Here is a 21,302-nt window from a genome sequence, read left to right on the forward strand (position 1 = left end):
CAGTATTTTCTACGAAGAGTGGAGCACAGAGTCTGAAGTTTCAGAGGTCAGCCCCTGGTGGTGTTCCCAGGAGGAAGCAGGGTGGAGCCCCTGGAGTGTGCAGAGCCATCTGAGGATAACCTGGGTTGCTCAAGGAGAAGCAGTTCCCCTGCTTGGAGTATGCTTGGTAGAGATGATACAGCCTCTCTGTGGGCAAAAGACAGGGCTGGCACCATCAAGCTGCCACCTTCACCCATTCACCCATAAAGGAACACAGACACTGGCTGAAGGCAGCATACCCTGGTGCCAGTTGTGTGTTGTGACTTCCCATTAACTCTGAGTCCCTGCCACTGAGCAGTGGCATGACTATTTCCTGAGACATGCTGGCCACAGTGTGGTGACACCCTCCCCCAGAAGATCACTGCGTCCAAATCCCAAGGGTCTCTGAAGTATTTTGAAACACAACCATACCTGATATAAAATTCTGGAAAGAGATGCTGCCTGGTAGGCAGACATCTGGGACACAGGGGAAGGCAGGGTGCTGACAGAAGTGGGGGATATAAGAGCGGTGACTGATATGCAATCCTGTGTCTGTGAGGGCATGAATTTCCTACTCTGGAGACTAGACAGTAGTGTGAAGCCATTTTCACCTTTAGTCCACCAATACTGTCGGACACCAGGAAGCTAAAAAGCATGACCAAATGGAGAATGGAGCTGTTACACCAAGAGCCCACACACTCCCGGCCCTCGAGGCACATCTCCACTAGAGCAAGTAGGATTCAGAATCAGAACAGCAAGCTCCTCCCTCAGAAGACCAGCGTGAATCCCTCCCACGAACTTAATCTACTGCCCACAGACTGCTGCAAGGTTTTAGCTCTAGGGGAAACTGGATCTAGCTTCATTTGGGATTTTTTGTTTGTAATTTGTTTATTCATTTTTCATTATTGTTGTTGGTTTTTGCTGTTGTTGTTGTTATTTTTCTTTTGTGTCTTGGATGCAGAAAAAGCAAAATTTTTTATTTTATTTTTTATTTTTAAAATTTTTAGTTTTTGCTCTTTTCTCTGTTTTCTATCAAGCTTGTGTTAACAGGAAGACCAAAACACACCTAGGATCTAGCTTCCTTTATTTGATTTTTGCACAATTTTTGTTTTTATTTCATTCTATTATTGTTGTTGTTGTTGTTGTTGTTGTTGTTGTTGTTTCTTCCTCCAAAATGACAAGATGGAGGAATTCAACTCAAAAGAAAGAAAAGAAGAAATGATAGCCGGGGTCTTAGTAAATGTAGTTATAAGTAAGATATCTGAACTAGAATTTAAAAGAACAATGATAAGGATACTAGGCAGCTTTGCAAAAGCATAGAATACATCAGATAATCCGTTTCTGCAGAGCTAAAAGAGCTAAAATCCAGTCAGGCTGAAATTAAAAATGCTATTACCAATATGCAAACCCAAATGGAGGCCATAAAAATGAGGATGGGTAAGGCAGAGGAGTGAATTAGTGATATAGAAGATAAAATTATGGAAAATAATGAAGCTGGAAAGAAGAGGGAAACAAAGATCAGGGACACAAAAGCAGAATTAGGGAACTCAATTACTTACTAAAACATAATGACCTTTGTATAGTAGGAGTGCCAGAAGATAAAGAGAGAAAAAAGGGGCAGAAGGTTTATGTAAGCCATTTATCACAGAAAACTTCCCTAATCTGGGGAAGAACACAGACTTCAAATCTGTGTTCCAAGAAGCACCAAGAACTCCCATTAAATTCAACAAAGGCCAGCCATCACCAAGACATATCATAGTCAAACTCACAAAATACAAAGACAAGGAAAGAATCTTGAAAAAACTTAAAAGTCCCTAAACTATAAGGGATCAGGTTGGGATCAGGTTCACAGCAGATCTTTCCACAGAAATTTGGCAGCCAGAAAGGAGTGGTAAGATATATTCAATGTGCTAAATGTAAACAATATGCAGCCAAAAATACTCTATCCAGCAAGGCTGCCATTCAATATAGAAGGTAGAAAAGAGTTTCCCAAACAAAAACTAAAGGACTTCATGACCACTAAACCAGCCCTACAAAGAAATTTTAAGGGGGAACCTTTGAGTCAAAAAAAAAAAAAAAGACCAAAAGCAACAAAGGCTAGAAAGGACCAAAGGACATTACCAGAAATATCAATTCTACAGGTAACACATTGGCACCAAATTCATCTCTTTCAATAATTACTCAGAGTATAAATGGACTAAAGGCTCCAATCAAAAGATATAAGTTATCAGAATGGATTAAAAATAAAAACCCTCAGGAAAGTAGGGATAGAAGGATCATCTATCAAGATCATAAAAACCATATATGAAAGACCCAACACTAATATCACCCTCAATGGGGAAAAACTGAGAGCTTTCCACCTAAGGTCAGGAACAAGACAGGGATGTCTACTCTCACCACTGTTATTCAACACAGTATTGGAAGTCTTAGCTTCAGCAATCAGACAACACAAAGAAATAAAAGGCATCCAAATCAGCCAGGGGGAGGTCAAACTTTCACTCTTCGCAGATGACATGATACTCTACATGGAAAACCCAAAAGATTCCTCAAAAAAATGGCTAGAACTGATCTATGAATTCAGCAAAGTTGCAGGATACAAAGTCAATGCACAGAAATCGGTTGAAGTGACAGAAAGAGAAATCAAGGAATTGATCCCACTTAACAGTAGCACCAAAAACGATAAAATACCTAGGAATAAATCTAACCAAAGAGGTGAAAAATCTATACACTGAAAACTATAGAAAGCTTATGAAAGAAATTGAGGAAGACACAAAAAAATGGAAAAAGATTCCATGCTCCTGGATAGGAAGAACAAATATTGTTAAAATGTCGATACTACCCAAAACAATCTACATATTGAATGCAATCCCTATCAAAGTAACACCAGCATTCTTCACAGCTAGAACAAATAATCCTAAAATTTGTATGGAACCCAAAAAGACCCCAAATAGCCACAGTGATCTTGAAAAAGAAAACCAAAGCAGGAGGTATCACAATCCCAGACTCCAAGCTATACTACAAAGCTGTAATCATCAAGACAGTATGGTACTGGCACAAGAACAGACACTCAGATCAATGGAACAGAATAGAGAACCCAGAAATGGACTCACACACGTATGGCCAACAAATCTTTGACAGGGCAGGAAAGAATATCCAATGGCATAAAGACAGTCTCTTCAGCACATGGTGCTGGGAAAACTGGACAGCGACATGCAGATGAATGAACCTGGACCACTTTCTTACACCATACACAAAAATAAACTCAAAATGGATGAAAGACCTCAATGTAAAACAGGAAGCCATCAAAATCCTCGAGGAGAAAGCAGGCAAAAACCTCTTTGACCTCAGCCGCAGCAACTTCTTACTCAACACATCTCTGGAAGCAAGGGAAACAAAAGCAAAAATGAACTATTGGGACCTCATCAAAATAAAAAGCTTCTGCACAGAGAAGGAAACAATCAGCAAAACTAAAAGGCAACTGACAGAATGGGAGAAGATATTTGCAAATGACATATCAGATACAGGGTTAGTATCCAAAATGTATAAAGAATTTATCCAACTCAACACCAAAAAAACAAATAATCCAGTGAAGAAATGGGCAAAAGACATGGGCATGGACACTTCTCAAAAAAAGACATCCATATGGCCAAACCGACACATGAAAAAAATGCTCAACATCACTCATCATCAGCGAAATACAGATCAAAACTACAATGAGATACCACCTCACACCTGTCAGAATGGCTAAAATGAACAACTCAGGAAACAACAGATGTTAGCAAGGATGAGGACAAAGAAGATCTTTTGCACTGATGCAAACTGGTGCAGCCACTCTGGAAAACAGTATGGAGGTTCCTCAAAAAATTAAAAATAAAAACTACCCTACGAGCCAGCAACTGCACTACTAGGTATTTATCCAAGGGATACAGGTATGATGTTTCCAAAGGGCACATGCACCCCAATGTTTATAGCAGCACTACTGATAATAGCCAAAGTATGGAAAGAGCCCAAATGTCCATTGGTGGATGAATGGATAAAGAAGATGTGGTATATATATACAATGGAGTATTAGTAATCAAAAAGAATGAAATCTTGCCAGTTGCAACTATGTGGATGAAACTAGAGGATATTATGCTAAACAAAATTAGTCAGTCAGAGAAAGACAAATATCATATGACTTCACTCATATGAGGACTGTAACAGACAAAACAGATGAACATAAGGGAAGGGAAGCAAAAATAATATAAAAACAGGGAGGGGGACAAAACATAAGAGACTCTTAAAAATGGAGAACAAACAGAGGGTTACTCAAGGGGTTGTGGGGGGGATGGGCTAAATGGGTAAGGAGCATTAAGGAATTTACTCCTGAAATCATTGTTGCACTATATGCTAACTAACTTGGATGTAAATTTAAAGAATAAATAAAATGATTAAAAATAAAGAAAAAACAAACAAAAAAACATCTATTGGACATTCACTATGTGTCATACTGGGTGTTATCACTCCCAGAGAGATTCTCCATGCCCCAAAGACATCTTAAAACCCAAAGTAATAAATCCATTGTGAAATTTTAAGCACTCTAGTATCTGGTAGGGCATGTATTTGGGGGCAGGGAACCACACAAGTAGTCACAATAGTATTTTGAACTTTGGAAAATCCCACAAGCCTTATTCAATTTCAACTTCCTTCTACTTTCTTCCAGAACAAGTTTTCCGGATAAGGCAAAGTATCCCATTTACACTTATCCAAATCTGTATATGGAAGGAGGGGTTAAGGAAGTGGTGGGGAGTGGGGGCTTTCATTTAAAAGCTTACCATAGCCATTATATAAAACAATGGAATTTGTCACTTTCAGAAATAGAAACATAGCCTCAGTGAATCTCTGTGGTCTCATATTATTTTGTGTTTTATGACTGTCATTATTCCCTGTGTATAAGAAGAGTTATAGCAGTTATATTATATCCGTTTGGACTTCAACTTTCTTTGACTAAGATTAAAAACTTCTGAGATGCCTGAGTAGCTCAGTCACTTAAGTGACTGACTCTTGATTTCAGCTCAGGTCATGATCTCACAGTTCATGAGATCAAGTCCCGAGTTGGGCTCTGGGCTGACAATGTGGAGCCTGCTTGGGATTCTCACTCTCCCTTTATCTCTGCTCCTCCCCCACTTGCGTGCATGCATTCTCTCTCTCTCTCTCTCTCTCTCTCTCTCAAAATAAACATTTAATAAATAATAAATAAAATAAATAAATGTAAAAGATTCATGATTATGTTAATAAACATGGTTTTCTAACAAAAAAAATGTTTATGTCTCTAATTAGGAGCACCCAAATATAGAAAAAAATTAATAAAAAACACAAAGACACTCATTGATAATAATACTAAGGGATTTTCACACCCCATTTACAGCAATATACAGATCACCTAAGCAGAAAATCAACAAGGAAACAATGGCTTTGAATAACACAGTGGACCAGATGAACTTAACAGATGCATTCAGAATATTTCATCCTAAAGCAGTAGAATACACATTCTTTTCAAATGTACATGGGACATTCACCAGAAGGGATCACATACTGGATCACAAATCAGCTCTCAATAAGTACAAAAAGATCGAGATCATACCATGCATATTTTCAGACCATAAAGCTATGAAACTTGAAGTCAACCACAAGGAAAAAAAAAAAGCCCTCAAACATGGAAGTTAAAAAACATCCTACTGAAGTATGAATGGGTTAACCAGGAAATTAAAGAAGAAATTAAAAATACATGGAAGCAAATACAAATGAAAACACAACAGTTTGGGATGCAGCAAAAGCAGTCCTAATAGGAAAGTAAATTGCAATTCAAGCCTATCTCAAGAAGCAAGAAATATACAATCTAAATATACAATCTAAACTTACACCTAAAGGAGCTAGGAAAGGAACAGCAAATAAAGCCTAAAGCCAATAGAAGAGAAATAATAAAGATTAGAGAAATAAATAATATAGAAAAAAACATAAGAAACCAGTAGAACAGATCAACAAAACTAAAAGCTGGTTTTTTGCAAGAATTAACAAAATTGGTAAACCCCTAACTAGACTTATCAAAAAGAAAGGAGAAAGGGCTCAAATAGATAAAAATCACTAATGAAAGAAGGGACCAACACCACAGAAATAGAAGGGACCAACACCACAAGAGAATATTATGAAAAATTATATGCCAACAAACTGGGCAATCTGGAAGAAATGGATAAATTCCTGGAAACATACAAACTACCAAAACTGCAACAGAAAGAAATAGGAAACTTGAAAAGACCCATAACCAGCAAAGAAATTGAATCATCTATCAAAAATCTCCCAACAAACAAGAATCCTGGGCCTGATGACTTCACAAGCCATCTATTCTTCTCAAACTGTCAGCAAAGTCACAGGATATAAAATCAACTTGCAGAAATCTTTTGCATTTCTATACACCAAAAATGAAGCAGCAGAAAAAAAAAAAAACTTCTGGATAAGAAAACTATACAAGGCAAAAATTTCCTTCAGAAATTAAGGAGGGTTAAAGACATTCCCAGATAAATACAAGCTAAGTGAGTGCATCACCTCTAGACCTGTCTTATAAGAAATCCTATAGGGAGTTCACCAAATTGAAATGAAAGGACAATAACTCATGAAAACATAAAAGTATAAAATGCACCGGTAAGTGTAAATATATAATCAAATTCATAATTCCCTAATACTGTAATGGTGGCAAAATACTTTTATCTCCAGTAAAAAGTTAAAAGATAATAGTATTATAAAGTAAATATTATTACATAATTTGTTAAAGGATGCACAATATAAAAAGATGCAAATTGTAACATTAATAGCACAAAATGTGGGGGAATTAAATGAGAATTTAAAATGTAGAGCTTTAGTATATGATTGAAGGTAGATTATTATCAGCTTAAAATAGATTATTACAGGTGATGAGTATTAATACCAGGTGTTGTATGGAAGTGTCAATCACTGTATTGTACACCTGAAACTAACATTACACTGTATGTTAACTACTAGAAGTGTAAACAAAAAGTTAAAAAAATAAAAATAAAACTACTTTACAATCCAATAATCGCATGACTAGGTATTTACCCAAAGAATACAAAAACGCTAGTTTAAAGGGATACACGCACCCTGATGTTTATTGAAGCATTATTTACGATAGCCAAGATATGGAATCAGCCTAAGTGTCCATCAAGTGATGAATGAATAAAGAAGTGGTATATATACATATATACAACAGAATATTATTCAGCCATAAAAAAGAATGAAATCTTGCCACTTGCAACAACAAGCTCAGCAAAATAAGTTAGACAGAGAAAGACAAATACCATATGTTTTCATTCATATGTAGAATTTAAGAAACAAAACAAACAAGGAAAGGAGAAAAAATAAGAGATAGTCAAAGCAAGAAACAGTCTTTTAATTATAGAAAACATACTGATGGTTATCAGAGAGGAAGTAGGTGGGGTTATGGGTTAAATAGGTGATGAAAATTAAGAAGTGCCCTTTTTGTGATGAGCCCAGGGTGATGTATGGAACTGTTGAATTACTACATTGTATACCTAAAACTATTATCACACACTGTATGTTAACTAACTGGAATTAAAATAAAAACTTAAAAAATAGACTATTATATCTATTATATCTATAAAATTTTTTATGTAAGCCTTATAACAATCACAAAGAAGAAACCTACAGTGGATACACAAAATATAAAGAGAAACAAATTAAGGAATGGCACTACAAAAAATAAATCACAAAAGAAGAGAGTAAGAAAGGAATAAAGGAAAAAAAGAACTAAAACAAACAAACCAGGAAATGATTAACAAAATGGCAATAGAAAGTCCTTTTAACTATCAATAATTACTTTAAATGTAAACGGATTTTTTCCAATCAAATTTCTATTGTAGAACCCAACAATAAGCTGGCTATAGGAAACTCAAATTACCTTTATGGACATGCAAGGGCTGAAAGTATAGGGAAGAAAAAACTATTCTATGCAAATGGTAACCAAAAGTATAGCAGAGTTTGCTATACTTATGTAATATAAAACAGACTTTCAATTAAAACAATCACAAAAAAAAGGTCAAGAAAATATAACACTTGTAACTACACATGCATGAAATATTGGAATGCCTAAAAACTTAAGTAAATATTGACAGACCAAAGGGATAAACAGACAGCAATTCAATAATAGTAGAGGACTTCAATACCCTACTATTGACATTGGACAGAGCAATCAGAATGAAAATTAGTAAGAAAATAGCAGGCCTGAATAAAACTATAAACCAAATGGACCTTAAGGACATATATAGAACATTATGTCCAATAAGAACAAAATATTCTCAAGCACATGTGGAACATTCTCCAGGACAAAACATATGTTGGTCCACAAAGCAAGTTTTATGAAATTTAAGGAAACTGAAATAATATCTAATATCTTTTCCAAGCACAATGTTATGAAACTTCAGAGAAAAAAAAACTGAAAAATCCACAAAATGTACAATTTAACATCATACCTGAACTAATGGACCACAGAAGTAGGAAAAAAGGAAATCATAAAAAGTATCTTAAAATAAACAAAAACAAATACAAAAAACAACATACCAAAACATATGCGATATAGCAAAAGCAATTCTAAGAGGTAAGTTTACAGCAATAAATGCCTATATTAAAAAAAATCTCAAATAACCTAACTTTACCCCTAAAGGAATTAAAAAAGGAAAACAATCTAAGACCCAAGTTAGTAGAAGAAAGGAAATAAGAAAGATCAGAGCAGAAATAAATGAAATAGAGACCAGAGAGACAATAGGAAAATAATAAATTAAACCAAGAGATGGATTTTGAAAAGATAAACAAAATGGCAAAACTTTAGCTAGACTACTCAATAAAATAAAATTATGAAAGAAAAGAAGAGACACTGAAATTGATACCATAGAAATACAAAGTATCATTAGAGACTTCCATAACAATTATCCACCAACAAATTGCATAACACTACAAGAAATGGATAAATTCCTAGAAACAGGCAATCTATCAAAACTGAATCAAGAAGAAATGGAAAACTTGAACAAAGTAATCACAACTAAAGATATTCAGTCTGTTATCAAACTTCCTAACAAATAAAAGAACAGGACTAGATGGTTTCACAGGTGAATTCTATGAAATATTTAAAGAATTAATGTTAATTTCTCTCAACTCCCCCAAAAATTAAAAAGGAAAGAACTCTCCCAAACTCATTTTACAAGGCCAGCTTTACCCTGATCCAAAGACAGACAAAGACACTAGAAGAAGAAGAAGAAGAAGAAGAAGAAGAAGAAGAAGAAGAAGAAGAAAGAAAGAAAGAAAGAAAGAAAGAAAGAAAGAAAGAAAGAAAGAAAGAAAGAAAGAAAGAAAGAAAGAAAGAAGGAAAGAAAGAAAATTACAGGCTGATATCCCTAATGAACATAGATGCGAACATTCTCAACAAAATATCAGCACACCAAATTCAACAGCATGTTAAAAGTTTCATATATCATGATCAAGTGAGGTTTATCCCTGGGATGTAAGGATGACACAGAAAGCAATAAACATAATACACCCCCATTAATATAAATAAGGGTAAAATTCATGTAATCCTCCAAAGAAATGAAGAAAAAATATCTGACAAAATTCAACACACTTTCATGACCAAAGTTCTCAACAGTTTGGTATAGAGCAAATGTATCAATATAATAAAGGCCATATATGACAAGGCGTAGCTAACATAATTTTCAATTGTGAAAAGTTGAAATCTTTTACTGTAAGATCAGGAACAAGACAAAGTTTTTCTTTCTTACTACTCCTTTTTAACATAGTACTAGAAGTCCTAGCCAGAGGAATTAGGCAAGAAAAAAGAAATAAAAGATATCCAAGTCAGAAAGGAAGAAATAGGGGCACCTGGGTGGCTCAGTCGGTTAAGCATCCGACTTCAGTTCAGGTCATGATCTCACGGTCTGTGGGTTCAAGCCCCACATCAGGCTCTGTGCTGACAGCTCAGAGCCTGGAGCCTGCTTCAGACTCTTTGTCTCCCTCACTCTCTGCCCCTCCATGCCCTCCTTCTCAAAAATAAACAAACATTAAAAAAATTGTTTTTAAAGAAAGGAAGAAGTAAAACTGTGGGGAAAAATGGAAAGATGTTGGTCAAGGGTACACATTTTCCGCCATAAAATGAATCACTATGGGGATCTAATGTACAGCATGGTAACTATAGTTAATAATGTATTGTATATTTGAAATTTTCTTTGTAAATGTTAAATATTTTTGCTATGTAAAGTTGTAGATGTGTTAACCTTATTATAATCATTTCACAATATATACTCGTATGAAGTAATTACATTGTGCACCTTAAACTTACACAATGTTATATGCCAATTACATCCCAATAAAGTTTGGGAACAAAATTTTTAAAAAAATTTTTAATGTTTATTTTTAAGAGAGAGAGACAGAGACAGAGCATGAGTGGGCGAGGGGCAGAGAAAGAAGAAGACACAAAATCTGAAGCAGGCTCCAGGCTCCAAACTGTCAGCACAGAGCCCCATGTGGGGCTTGAACTTAGGAACCGTGCCATCATGACCTGAGCTAAAGTCAGACATTTAACCAACGGAGCCACCCAGGCACCCCAGGAACAAAATTTTAAAGATAAAAGCATATTCTTACTCCAATCCTATCTGAACATCTGCCATTTACTTTTTTCATAGTTTGCTTCTTTTTTCTTTATATTTCCAGTTAATTTTTCTGGGTGTGGGGCAATTTCAGGGATTCTTTAAATGCTTTAAATAAAGAGCACCTAATTAATTGTAACAATAACTGAACTGCAAAGGAACAGAAGACTTTACCAGAAGATGGTAAAAAGAATTTACCTAACAACAATAACAAAAAAAAATCTAATCTAACTTCTTGACCCCATGTAAGGTAGGGTGTTAAAAAATAAGACCTTACTAAAGTGGGTTGCTTCAGATGTATGTTGATCATAGGAATGTCTCAACAGGTACAAGAAAGATTTGTAACAGTTGGGAAAGAAGAATCATCAGGCATATGTACATGAGACTTCTGGAAATGACAGATTACCAAATGGACTGAAGTGTAAGAAGGGTCCAGTGTACTTGGATATAATACAATGGGAAAGGCAGATAGGATATTGACATACTTCCCAGCTCTTTGAAACAGTATTTCAAGAAATTTAATGCTGAGCTACTCTAAAATAGATTGCCTCTTACCTTGCAATCTTGTGTGCAACATTCCCCGGAGCCACACTGTTTATTTGCTTTCATTGAACATGTTTTAGGATCACAGCAGTCTTTATGTGTACAATTCTGTAAACAAATAGACAAATTCGAACTGTCTCTTCTGACATCAGTTATGATAATTTATCTTTTAAATCATACAGAGAAAGACAGATACCATATATTTTTACTCTTATGTGGATCCTGAGAAACTTAACAGAAGACCATGGGGGAGGGAAAGGAAAAACAAAGGTTAGAGAGGGAGGGAGCCAAACCATAAGAGACTCTTAAAAACTGAGAATAAACTGAGGGTTGATTGGGGGTAGGAGGGAGGGGAAAGTGGGTGATGGGCATTGAGGAGGGCACCTGTTGGGATGAGCACTGGGTGTTGTATGGAAACCAATTTGACAATAAATTTCATATTATAAATAAATAAATAAATAAATATTTTTAAAAAGCAAAAAAAAAAAAAAAAACTTGCCAATTTCACCTAAATTGTCAAATTTATTTACATAAAGTAGTTTTTAATATTCTTTACGTACCCTCTTTCATTACTGATACTGGGAATTTCTTTCTTTTCTTCATTTCTCTTTCATCAGAACAGCAGGAGATTTATCAAATATATTGATTATTTTCAAAGCACTGGCTTTATTTTCATTGATATTCATTTTCTGATTTCTAGCTCATTGATTTCTACTTTTATCTTTATCATTATTTCCTTCTACTTATCATGGATTTAATTGGACTAATATTTTAGTTACCCGAAGTAGCATTCTTAATCATTGATTTTAGACCTTTCTTCTCTCCATTATAAGCATTTGTAGCTATAGATTTTCCTCATAACACTATAATTCAGTTTTAACTGAATCTCATAGATTTCGATGTTATGTTCAAATTTTCATAACTGTTAAAAATATATCCTAATTGCTTTTGTAATTTCTTCTTTGAGCCAAGAGCCATTTAGAAGTGGTAGCTTAATTTCTAAATATTTGGGAACTTTTCAAGATATCTTATTATTCTTGATTTCTAATTTAATTCTCAACAAAAAATATTTTGAGATTTATTTCATGTCACAAAATGTAGTACATCCTGATGAATATTCCAAGTTCCCTTGAAAGTAATTTTTATATTAAGTTATTAAATATAGTGGCCTATAAATATCATTATATTAAGGTGGTTGGTAGTAGTATTATTCAGGTCTTCTACATCCTTACTGATATTTTTGTCTAGTTGTTCTATCACTTACTAAGAGATGTGAAATAAACCTCCAAATAAGATAGTGCTTCATGAAATTTGAAGATCTACTGTGTGTGTGTACATGTAGATATATTTTTATAAGTGTATACATATTTATTATTGTTATAACTTCCTTATGTATTTATCCTTTTATAATTTTGAAGCATTAGTATATCTCTATTTTATATATTAATATAGCTCTTATTAGCTCTCTTATATTTACTGTTTACTTGTTATATCCTTTTCCATTCTATTATTTTCTGCCAAACAGAGCATTTGGGCTTAAAATATATCTCTTGTCTCTTGATTTTTTTGTAGTCTGATAATCTCTGGCTTCTGATCAGAGTGCTTGGCCTATTTACATTGAATGTAACTATTAATATTTATGTATTTCAATTTGTTATTTTACCATTTGTTTCCATTTATTTCATCTTGTTTTTGTTCCTCAATTCTTCTCTTCTTGTCTTATTTTGTGCTGATGAAATATGTTTAGCATGTCATTAAAACTCCTCTATTGGCTTTTTAGCGGTATCTCTGCATAATTTTTCAATATTTGCTCTGGGATTTATAGTATGTATCTTTCAAATACTCTAATCTACTTAGAATTAATACTGATTTTCTTCACGTAAATAATAGAAATCTTGCAACAGCTTATTTCACCTTCCACATTTAGTGCTGCTGCTGTTATTGTATAGATGTAGATATGTAGATACACACACATATACACATAATGTGTATATGTACATATATATTTTTGTGTGTTTATATGCATATAAACATATATGCATCCATATCCACAAACATACCCATACATATTTGTATATTTAGTATATATACATACAAATACATATTTATAGGCACATATATGTATTGTATCACTTATGCAGTGAATAAGTGTGTATACATTTACATATCTGTGCATGTATATAATGTAGTCAGTAAAATTAAGAGCAGAAAAGAAAGCATACATATAACTACTTATTTTTACCCACATATTTACCAATTCCTGTGTTCAGGAATTTTTAATTCTTCAAACATTTTAAATTTTTAGGATATTATGTAGTACAAGTTTACTGTGACATATTGTCTCAGCTTTTGCTTAACTGAGAATAACTTTATTTGCTTCCATTTTAAAGGGTAATTACTTTGAATCTAGAAATCTTGATTGTTGACCTTTTTTTTTCTTTCATCACTTTTTGTTATTTCAAAGTCTACTGACCTCCATTATTTGTTATAAGAAGTCAGCTATATTTTGTATCACTGTATTGTGTATCTAACCTGTTTTTTTTAGGCTGAAATTAAGTTTTTCTTTTTATCTTGGGGCTTTGGGAGGTTTTACTCTAAGTATAGAGGTGGGGTTTTTTGTGTCTATGTGCTTGTAGTTTGCTGAGCATCTTGGATCTGTAAGCAAACATTTTCCTTCAAATTTGAAAAATAATCAGCATTATTCCTGCATATTTTTTTCTGCCGCCTACTTTCTCTTTTCTTTATCTTGAAATCCAATTACACCTACATTGGACCACTTAATATTTCCTTTCAGGTGGACTCAGTTGGTTAAGCGTCCAACTCTTGGTTTTGGCTCAGGTCATGATATCACGATTCATGGGTTCAAGTCCTGTATTGGGCTCTGCACTAACAGTGTGAAACCTGTTTGGGATTCTCTCTCTCTCCTTCGCTCCCTGCCCTTCTCCAGCTCGAACTTTCTCTCTCTCTCTCTCTCTCTCTCTCTCTCTCTCTCTTTCTCAAAATAAATAAATAATTTTTAAGAAAAATGTTTCTGGGGTGCCTGGGTGGTTCAGTTGGTTAAGTATCTGACTTTGGCTCTTGGAGCCTGGAGCCTGCTTCGGATTCTGTGTCACTCTCACTGCCCCTCCCCTGTTTACAGTCTGTCTGTCTCTCTCTCCCCCTCAAAATTAAATGAATAAACATTAAAAAATTTTTAAGAAAAAATAAGAAATATCTACTCTCAGGTGTCTGAGGTTTTTTGCTATTTTTCTTCAATTTTTTTTCTCTCTATTCTACAGATCATATTTTCTTAATGTTCTATTGGTCAAGTTCATTGATTACTCTGCTTTTGGTCAAGTTCACTGATTCTGCTTTTGTTGTACTTTTCACTTCTAGACTTTAAATTTATGTGGTTTTTGTAGTTAACTTATATCTGTTGAGATTCTCTAGCTGCTCACTTACTATGATAATTTTTCCTTAAATGGTTTGAGCATAATGTCCTTTCATGCTCCTAATATTCAAAATAACTACTGTGAAGTCTTTATCTGCAAAATACAATATATTTGGACTTCTCAGAGTCAGTTTCCCTTAACTGCGTATTTTCCTAAATATGGTTCACATTTTCCTAATTTTCTGAATGTCTATTAATTTTTTATTAATAAGTTAGACAATATAGATACAATGATATAATGCCCATATTCAGCTGTGACCTTCTAGAGGCTTTTTTTTTCTAACAGGAAATTAAGTAACCTGGAAACAAACTGTAAGTTTTATTTCCCCTACAATGTACCGCAGCTATCTTTGCTCAATTCATATGGCTTCCAACTGCTGAATTTTTAGCCAGATTCCCTGATGTAATGTAGCATTCATGCAAGGATTTAGGCAGAGACAGTACTTAGATTTCAGGGTATAATCTACCTGTAATTGCCTTGTTTCTGAAGATTCCTCTTTAATTTCCAGTTGTAGCCAGTCTCAGGCTCTACATTCTGATAAATGAAACCAGTAGGGCTTTGGATTTCTGCTGCCTGAATTGCACATGGTTAGAAAATATTCTCTCAAAAAAAATCATCGAACTCACAGGGTTCACCTGGTGCACCGGTGTCTTTCAATGGTCTCACCCTGCTTTTTTCCTCCGTGGGGTATTTCTGGACTATGCATATTTTAGCAGTCAGCCAAATATGTGTAAAATCAGTCATCAGATTTTAGGTTTTAGCACTTTCACAGTTGTCTTATTTTCAGGGTTTTCCCCTTAAATTTCCAGTGATTCTCATCCCTGAAATCTGTTTTCTGTCACACCGAGTCAGTAAAGCTGCAATTTTTCACAGCTATTTCATTCTGCCACAACTGTGGAAGTAGAGGAGCACCCAAGACTAGGAAAAAATAAACTCACAATTCTTATCTGTTCCAGCTGCAATTTTTCAAGAGTAAACTCTCCTCTGGCTTCTTTCTTTTAAATGTGTTCCAGTGCCATTAAATACACACACACACACACACACACACACACACACACACACATACACACATATATAGTAAATATAAATATGTCTATATATAATGTATTACATATTTTTACATATTGTATATTTAATAACATTAATATATAGTTAATAATATGTTCCATATTTTACAATTGCTGTTTCATTTTATTATCCTATGACTACTTCACTTTGTTGTCAATGCTTCCTCTATCATCTTTCATCTTTCTTTGGGTTTGGTTCTATATTTATATATTTTCTACAGGTGATAGATTTTTTAAAAAATACTTTTAATTGACATCACCTGCCAATAGCACACTTTTCACTCTATATTAGCAAACAATGCATTTTGCTATGCCATTGGTAATAGTCTATGGTCTTTAGATATTCCTGTTTTTGTTACTGCTTGATGTTAAAAGTATATTTCTTCAACTCTTTAGACACTCTTTGTGTTAAGTAATTATTTTGTTTGGAGTTGATGCATACACTAAAGAATGTCAGAAGGTAAATATTATCTAAAAGGCTTTTGCTGTCCACTTTAAAAAATAGCAAAATTAGGAAACTTAAAAGCTTCCATCTTCCCCAAAGAAGGTCTTTTTAAATTTATTTTTCTAAAAGACAAGGTCTTCATCTTCTTCTTTTCTATTACACACATATACAGGAAATTTTAAAAATTGAAAAAATTTCTACTAACCTTTACAGTGCCACAATCACACTGTTCACCCTGTTCCAATTGTCCATTGCCACATGTCCTTTTCTTTTGTTGTTTATAAACTGGCATTTCAGGAAGGATTCTCTGAAGACATCCAAGGCCGGAATGTGAGGCCAAGTATTTAAAGTCATCCAACGTACAGGTGCTAAAATCCTTTACACCCCGAGACTGCCTAAAATATTTTAAAAATGGGTATGACAAAAATTATTGCTGTATATCTCTGCATTTCCACTAATGTATGATGTTTTAGAAAGATATTTAAAAAGCATTATGGGAAAAAAAGCACATTTTGAAAACTATTCATTGCATTGATAATATGTTTTACCATATTTTTAAAATTTCACCATGAAAATTCTTGGAATGAAAAAAAAATCCAAAATCTTTTCATTGCCATTCATCCTGTTTTAAACAAGATGTGTTATTTACCTGTCTTATGACATTTATTAAACCTTTAAACATAAGAACTGTGTTCACTTTATTTACTTTGCCAATGCCAAACAATTGAATTTTAAATGTTTAGCCTCAGTATTTAGCACATTTTTTTATTTTTTTTAATATGTCTTGCATTTTTCTTGTAATGCCAATATAAACATGTTTGCATTAACTTAAGTACATATTAGGGCTTTTGTTCAACATAATTAAACATTTTTCAAATAAAAACCTGTGGTTTGAGCTACACAATGGGAGGGGCACCATAAGTACTTGTCTTGACAGTGAGAGAGCTGTTAGCTAGTAATAGCTCTCTAGTAATAGCTCAGCATCCAACTAAAACACTATAAAGAATCTGACTTAAGAGTAAAGATCATGTCCTAGACCAGGGGGTGACAAGCTTTTTCTGTAAAGGGCCAGGCAATAAATATTATAGACTAATATGCCATAGACTGTGGTACAACTACTCAACTCTGCCACTGTAGTACAAGAGCAACCATAAACAATAGGTAGAACAATAAGTCTAGCTGTATTTCAATAGAATTTTATTTACAAACGGGCTACCACCGAAATTAGCTCGGGGATGGTTGTTTGCTGACCTCTGCCCTAACTAGAATCTACTCTATCTCAATTCCAATAGAGCCTAAATTCAAACCCTGACAAGATCCCCAGAAGAGAGTGAATTTGGAAGTTCAATCCGGCCAAGTTATAGGGGTTTTAAAATAACCTGAGCTTTCTATAGATCCATATTAACAAAGTGTAAAACCAAGCATATAAAATTCAATATAATTAGCCAATAATTGAATTTCCAAGAATCAATGCTTTTCAGAGGAAGGTAGGAGCATCCAAGCTTTCTATTGTATTATCAAAAATATCTAATATGCTAATAATAATAATAACAACAACAGGAACACAAAGAAATAAAAAATGTGATCCATAGTCAATGTAAAAAAAAAAAAGCAGTCAAAAGAAATCAAAACTGAGATGGTCCAGATGTTACGATTTGGCATACAAATACCTAAATTAAAGCACTATAAATATTCAAATAATTAAAGAAAAATGTTTACATAATTCAGAGTCATAGATTCAATACTCAAAATAGAGCACAACTAATTCAATTTACATAAAGTTCTGAAGCAAGGAAAACTAATTGTAGTAATAAATCAGATCAGTTGTTGCCTGGGGCAAGGATAAAAGGTAGAAGGACAATAAGGGTCACAAAGGAACTTTTGGGGAAATGAAACTGTTGCATAATCTCACTGATACTGTGGTTCAAAGATATTTATGTATTTGTCAAAAGTCATAAACTTGTACACTTACAGTGCACAAATTTTATTGCAGCAAAAAACATACCTTGACAAAGTTGAATTTTTATAAAGTTTATAAATAAAATGCTCAAGAAGATGGTGAAAGAATGGATATTCTTCTGAGTAACCACTTATCCAAGGAAGAAGAAATAAATTTAGTTATTATCTACTTTGTGCCTTTACAAAACTTCGGGGTATCATGGATTCAGTAATCAAAGGATAAAATGAAATAATGAGAAAATATACTGAGCTGATTTAGTCACTGTTTGCAACATATTTACTGAGCACTCTCCTGGGCAATAGGTGTGTAGTAAAAAGTAGACCAAGTACTTCTTAGGGACAAAAAGCATGAACATCAGGAGAAAAATATATGAAACAAATAGAATGTTGAAATGATGAAAAAACCAACAGAAGGGGTGCCTGGGTGGCTCAGTCAGTGGAGCATCTGATTCTTGATTTTGGCTCAGGTCATGATTTCACGGTTCATGGGATTGAGTTCCACGCTGGATTCTGCACTGACAGCACAGAGCCTGCTTGGGATTCTCTCTCTCCCTCTCTGTCTGTCCCTCCCCCACTTGTGCATTCTCTCTCTCTCTCTCTCTTTCTCTCAAAATAAATAAACTTTAAAAATATATTTAAGAAATAGAGCAGGGAATATGTATTATTAATGGTTCTAAAATAAAGGCTTTTTTCCTTTCTTCAGCAGTCTTTCAATGGGTCATGGTGTTATTATTTATTTACAATTTAATGTCTTTCTAAATAAAAAAATTCTTAATTGAAACTACTAACATGAATTGTACCACTCATCCCTATACCGTACAATGCCAGTTTTAAATGCAAATATCAAAGCATTTAATTTAGCTTTATGCACAATCACTGAAATTACACAATTCATATGGCTTTTCCTTTGAGGGTGCTTTCAATCTGGCCAGGGGAGAAAAATACAAGTCAGACTCCAGAATGCAGGAAGGAGGAAGAGAATTTCTCCAGGCATGGAGACACATGGGGGAGGTGGTGGGCCTATTTTGGTTTGTGTTCTGCTGTACTTGAAAAATGTGTATTCTGTGGTTGTTAGGTATAGTGTTCTATAATTGTCAATTACTTCAGTTTGGCTAATAGAAGTGTAAAAGGTCCTAACCAAACAAAAATAAATAAATAAAGGAATATGTGTAATAAAGAAAATTATCTCACACTGCTTTAGGTGACATTGTGCAAACATCTTCTGAACAATAACAAGTGTCAGGATTGTCATAACTCAATCCCAGATTAAAGCCAAGCAACTGCACAATACTGATAGTATATGACTCCAGGGATAAATCCTCTGGATACTAAAGACAAGGAAAAAGAAAAGAGTTAGCTAAGAATACTATAGTATACTATACTATAACAAAATTAAAATTACTATACTATAAAAAATTAGTGTATATTATATATATACTATTCTAAATACAATTATAGTAAAAAAATTAGTACATAAAACTCATTTTTTAAATCAATGCATCCAAGATGCCTATGTAAATGCAATTGTAGTAGAGTTATATAAACATTTGGATAATAGATTTATTAAACATAGATAAGTAAACACAGTAGTTTAATTTCAAAATACTATTCATGACAATATCAGCTATCTTAGCTAATCCAACTGAGTCTCAAGCACCATATTATGTTGCCTCTTTGAGTTATTTTAAAGAAAATGACTTTAATCTTTTATTTTAATAATCAATTTTACATTCTCTCTCCAGTAGGCAGACTCTAAAATGAGTCCCAAAGATATCTACCTCCTGGTATTCATGTCTTTGAGTATTTCCATTCCATTGTGTGTAAACTGGACTTTTTGACTTGCCTCTAATTAACTAAATGTAGAGGAACAGATGGTTCACCATTTCCAAGACAGATTATAAAAAGACTGACTTTTTGGATTCTAGGTCTCAGTCTCTCTGTGGGAAGCCAGCTACTATGTCATGAAGTAGTCCTGTAGAGAGGCCCACAGGAATGAGTTTGGAAACAGATTTTCTGAGGTCTACCACAGCCAAATGACTAAGTTTGGAAGAAAATCCTGCCCATGCTGAACCATGAGATAACCCTGTCTGCTGCTCCTCAATTGTTGACCCACAGAACTCTCTTGTTTTTATCTCTTTAAGTTTTGGCATAATTGGTTACATAGCAATAGAAAACCAAAACACCCTCAATAGGTATATTGTTCATCTTTGGATAGTTTCCAATTTCTACACAAAGATGTTTCCAGAAGCTTCATTCATAATTCCCAAAACTTGCAAGCAACCACAATGTCCTTCAGTAGGTGAACAGATAAACTGTGGCACATTTTAGACAACAGAATGTTATTAAGCACTAAAAACAAACGAGCTATCAAGTCATGAAAAGAAATGGAGGAAGCTTGAGTGCATATTATTAAGTGAAAAAAGGCCAATCTGAAAAGGCTACATATTGTAGAATCCAACTGTATCACTTCCAGAAAAAAACAAAATTGTGGAGACAATAAAAAGCTCTGTGGTTGCAGACAGGGAGGGGAGAAATTAATAGGCAGAACACAGAGGATTTTTAGGGGAGTGAAAACACTTGTTATAATACCATAAATGATAGATATCTATCATCTTTTGCCCTAACTTATGTACAACACCAAGACTGAACCCTCAGGTAAACTATGGACTTTGGGTGATTTTGATGGGTCAATGAGGTTCATCCTTAGTACAAAAATATCCCATTCTGGTGAGGGATGTGGATAATACAGAAGGCTGTGCATGTTAGGGACAGGAGGTATATGGGTAATCTGTGTACCTTTACCCTCAGTTTTGTGGTAAATCTAAAACTGTTCTAAAAAAAAATAGTCTTAAAAAAAAGTGATGGGTTCCTGATGACCCAGGCTAAAGCACTATGAACAGATGGCAAATAAAGAAGAGTTCAGAGAAGGCATCCATGATCCATGAAGACGTTTCTAAATTTTCCATCCCACAATATTGTGCTGGCTGCTTAATAGTTCAACTACAGACACTAAAGCAATCAACTGGTGCATCAGACATTTCAGTCCACCTTCAGAGAAAAGCAATTTCATTTAGTTGAAAACTGCTTGAACTCAAGCACCACCTTCTTCCTCCATCCAAGCTTTTCATCAGGAGCA

At 34.2% G+C, this 21,302-nt stretch overlaps 1 protein-coding gene across 2 annotated transcripts in view; it reads right to left on the reverse strand.

Moving 5' to 3' along the window:
• The window catches only part of LOC112858926 (disintegrin and metalloproteinase domain-containing protein 5-like), a 141,417-nt gene that overhangs the window by 53,859 nt on the left and 66,256 nt on the right, over positions 1-21,302 (reverse strand). For both annotated transcript variants that reach the window (XM_086703653.1, XM_086703652.1), the window contains 3 exons: positions 19,358-19,494; positions 16,413-16,602; positions 11,277-11,372 (listed from right to left, as the gene is read on the reverse strand). In XM_086703653.1, coding sequence (XP_086559779.1) covers positions 11,277-11,372; positions 16,413-16,602; positions 19,358-19,494 — 423 coding nt within the window. The remainder of the gene's footprint in view (positions 1-11,276; positions 11,373-16,412; positions 16,603-19,357; positions 19,495-21,302) is intronic.

Source organism: Puma concolor, chromosome B1 (assembly GCF_028749965.1).
Source record: "Puma concolor isolate L17-30 chromosome B1, mPumCon1.1.hap2, whole genome shotgun sequence".
Classification (NCBI taxonomy): Eukaryota; Metazoa; Chordata; class Mammalia; order Carnivora; family Felidae; genus Puma; species Puma concolor.